At 42.0% G+C, this 2,203-nt stretch overlaps 1 protein-coding gene across 1 annotated transcript; it reads right to left on the bottom strand.

Moving 5' to 3' along the window:
• Positions 1 to 272: 272 nt before the first annotated feature.
• Positions 273 to 1,232, bottom strand: LOC148163068 (heterogeneous nuclear ribonucleoprotein A1-like). The gene has a single exon (XM_088028979.1). It carries the CDS (start codon positions 1,230 to 1,232, stop codon positions 273 to 275), a length of 960 nt encoding a protein of 319 aa, XP_087885105.1.
• Between the last annotated feature and the right edge of the window lie 971 nt (positions 1,233 to 2,203).

Genomic DNA, 2,203 nt, shown 5'->3' with positions numbered 1-2,203 from the left:
CAAAAAAAAATCTACATTAAAACCCTTTGTTGGAATGCTTTACACTTTCCACAGAACAGAAACTAAAATAACCTGTTATACAATTAGTCACAAATACAGTCCTCGAGTTTTTTGCCCATACACATGAGTATTGTCTAAAACATGTCTTCTTTGTAGCAGCTAGGCCCTGCCACCACTGTGCTTGGCTGAGTTCACAAATCTGTTGTAACCTGTAGCTTCCCTGTCACTTCTCTGGCTCTCCTCTCCTGCTAAGCTTTGTTTCCTGGCAGTAATTAAAACCTGCCACTCCCATAGCTACTGCTGCTGCTGGAACCACCATAGCCACCTTGGTTTCGTGGTTTGGCAAAGTATTGGCCTCCACCACCATAGGGGCCAGAGCTTCTGCCTCCAAAATTTCCTCCTTTCATGGGTCTAAAATTTGAGGATTTATTGTTGTAATTGCCAAAATCATTATAGCTTCCGCCACCTCCAAAGTTGCTTCCATCATTACCAAATCCGTTATAACCATCCCCACTGCCACCATATCCGCCACCATCTCGACTGCCACCAAATCCACCTCGACTACTGAAGTTCCCTCCACGACCAAAGTTGTCATTCCCACCAAAATCACCTCCACGACCACCTCCAAAGTTTCCAGAACCACTTCGACCTCTTTGGCTGGATGAAGCACTAGCCATCTCTTGCTTAGATAAGACTTTCCTTACTTCACAGTTGTGGCCATTCACAGTATGGTATTTTTGAATGACAATCTTGTCTATAGAGTCATGGTCATCAAATGTTACAAAAGCAAAACCTTTCTTTTTGCCACTGCCTCGGTCAGCCATGATCTCGATCACTTCAATTTTCCCATACTGTTCAAAATAATCTCTTAGGTGATGTTCTTCAGTGTCTTCTTTAATGCCACCAACAAAAATCTTTTTCACAGTTAAGTGGGCAACAGGTCTTTGAGAATCTTCTCTTGAGACAGCCCTCTTTGGTTCCACAACTCTTCCATCCACCTTGTGTGGCCTTGCGTTCATGGCTGCATCCACCTCCTCCACAGTGGCATACGTGACAAACCCAAAGCCTCTGGAGCGCTTGGTGTTTGGATCTCTCATTACCACACAGTCCGTAAGCGTTCCGCATTGTTCAAAATGGCTCCTCAGACTCTCATCGGTTGTTTCAAAGCTCAAACCTCCGATGAAGAGCTTCCGCAGCTGTTCAGGCTCTTTGGGAGACTCTGACTTAGACATGACAGCAGTGGGAGGGGAGATTTTAATGATGCTTACTCTGCGGCGTCCACGGGCAGAAAGGCAAAATAATAATATTATTGACAACTATCATATATTATGTATTTACTAAAAGCCAAGATAATAACTCATTTCATCCTCAATAAAAACCTATGAGACATTTATTATCCTCCCAACTTTACAGATAAGGAAACTCAGAAGAGCTCCTTAATTGTCCAAGGACACATCCTGTAGTTACCAAATTAGAGTTTAGATTTTAATTCTATTTCATTTCTGAGGACTACTAATCACTGAATGGTAACATTTCTGTAATGAACATTGGTTGGATAAATGAACAAATAATGATAGTTTTTTTTTAATCACTTATCTCTTTCCAGAACTCCCTTATTTCTATATCTGCCTAGTTTTCCACTGGGCTACCACATTCGTTTACTCTCTACTCCCAGGCTTAACTCTGTTTCATGGTTCTATATCTCTTCTCAGAAAAATGATTCTATGTCCCACTTTCTATGGAAAACTCTAAACTTGAGATGACCCTGGAAGTCTCTCCCCTTGAATCTTTTCCACATGGGTTGCCATACAACATTTCCCACTCTTGTATGTAAGATAGACTTATCTACTGAAAATATATCTAGGAGGAGTACTGGGAAGATGGTAGATTAGGAGGACCCTAAGCTCACACCATCCCATGATTATAACTATATATCACTCACATCCAAGAAATAAAGCAGAGAGTGACCTGAAGACTGTCAAAACAAGCTCCACTACTAAATGTAGAGAGGAAGCCCCATCAAAAAGTTTAAGAAGGGTAGAAATGGTAGTCAGGAGCTGTCCATAGGAGGGAGGAAGCTGCTGGCAGGAGTGGGGAAAGCACCAGGAAGCCCACATAGGGAAAATGAATCCCCATAACATCTGATCTTGAAAACCAGACAGGCTGAATTCTGTGTTTGTATAACTAGCAGGACTTGAAACCT

This window comes from Eumetopias jubatus, unplaced genomic scaffold (genome assembly GCF_037043125.1).
Source record: "Eumetopias jubatus isolate StellerSeaLion01/CBP00866 unplaced genomic scaffold, mEumJub1_p1.0 scaffold_11, whole genome shotgun sequence".
NCBI lineage: Eukaryota > Metazoa > Chordata > Mammalia > Carnivora > Otariidae > Eumetopias > Eumetopias jubatus.
Note: the sequence above shows the minus strand (reverse complement) of the source record. Positions and strands in the feature narration are given on the sequence as shown.

What these genes read in the sequence shown, in the direction of transcription:
- LOC148163068 (XM_088028979.1), bottom strand. Translation starts at nt 1,232, where the DNA reads ATGTCTAAGTCAGAGTCTCCCAAAGAGCCTGAACAGCTGCGGAAGCTC.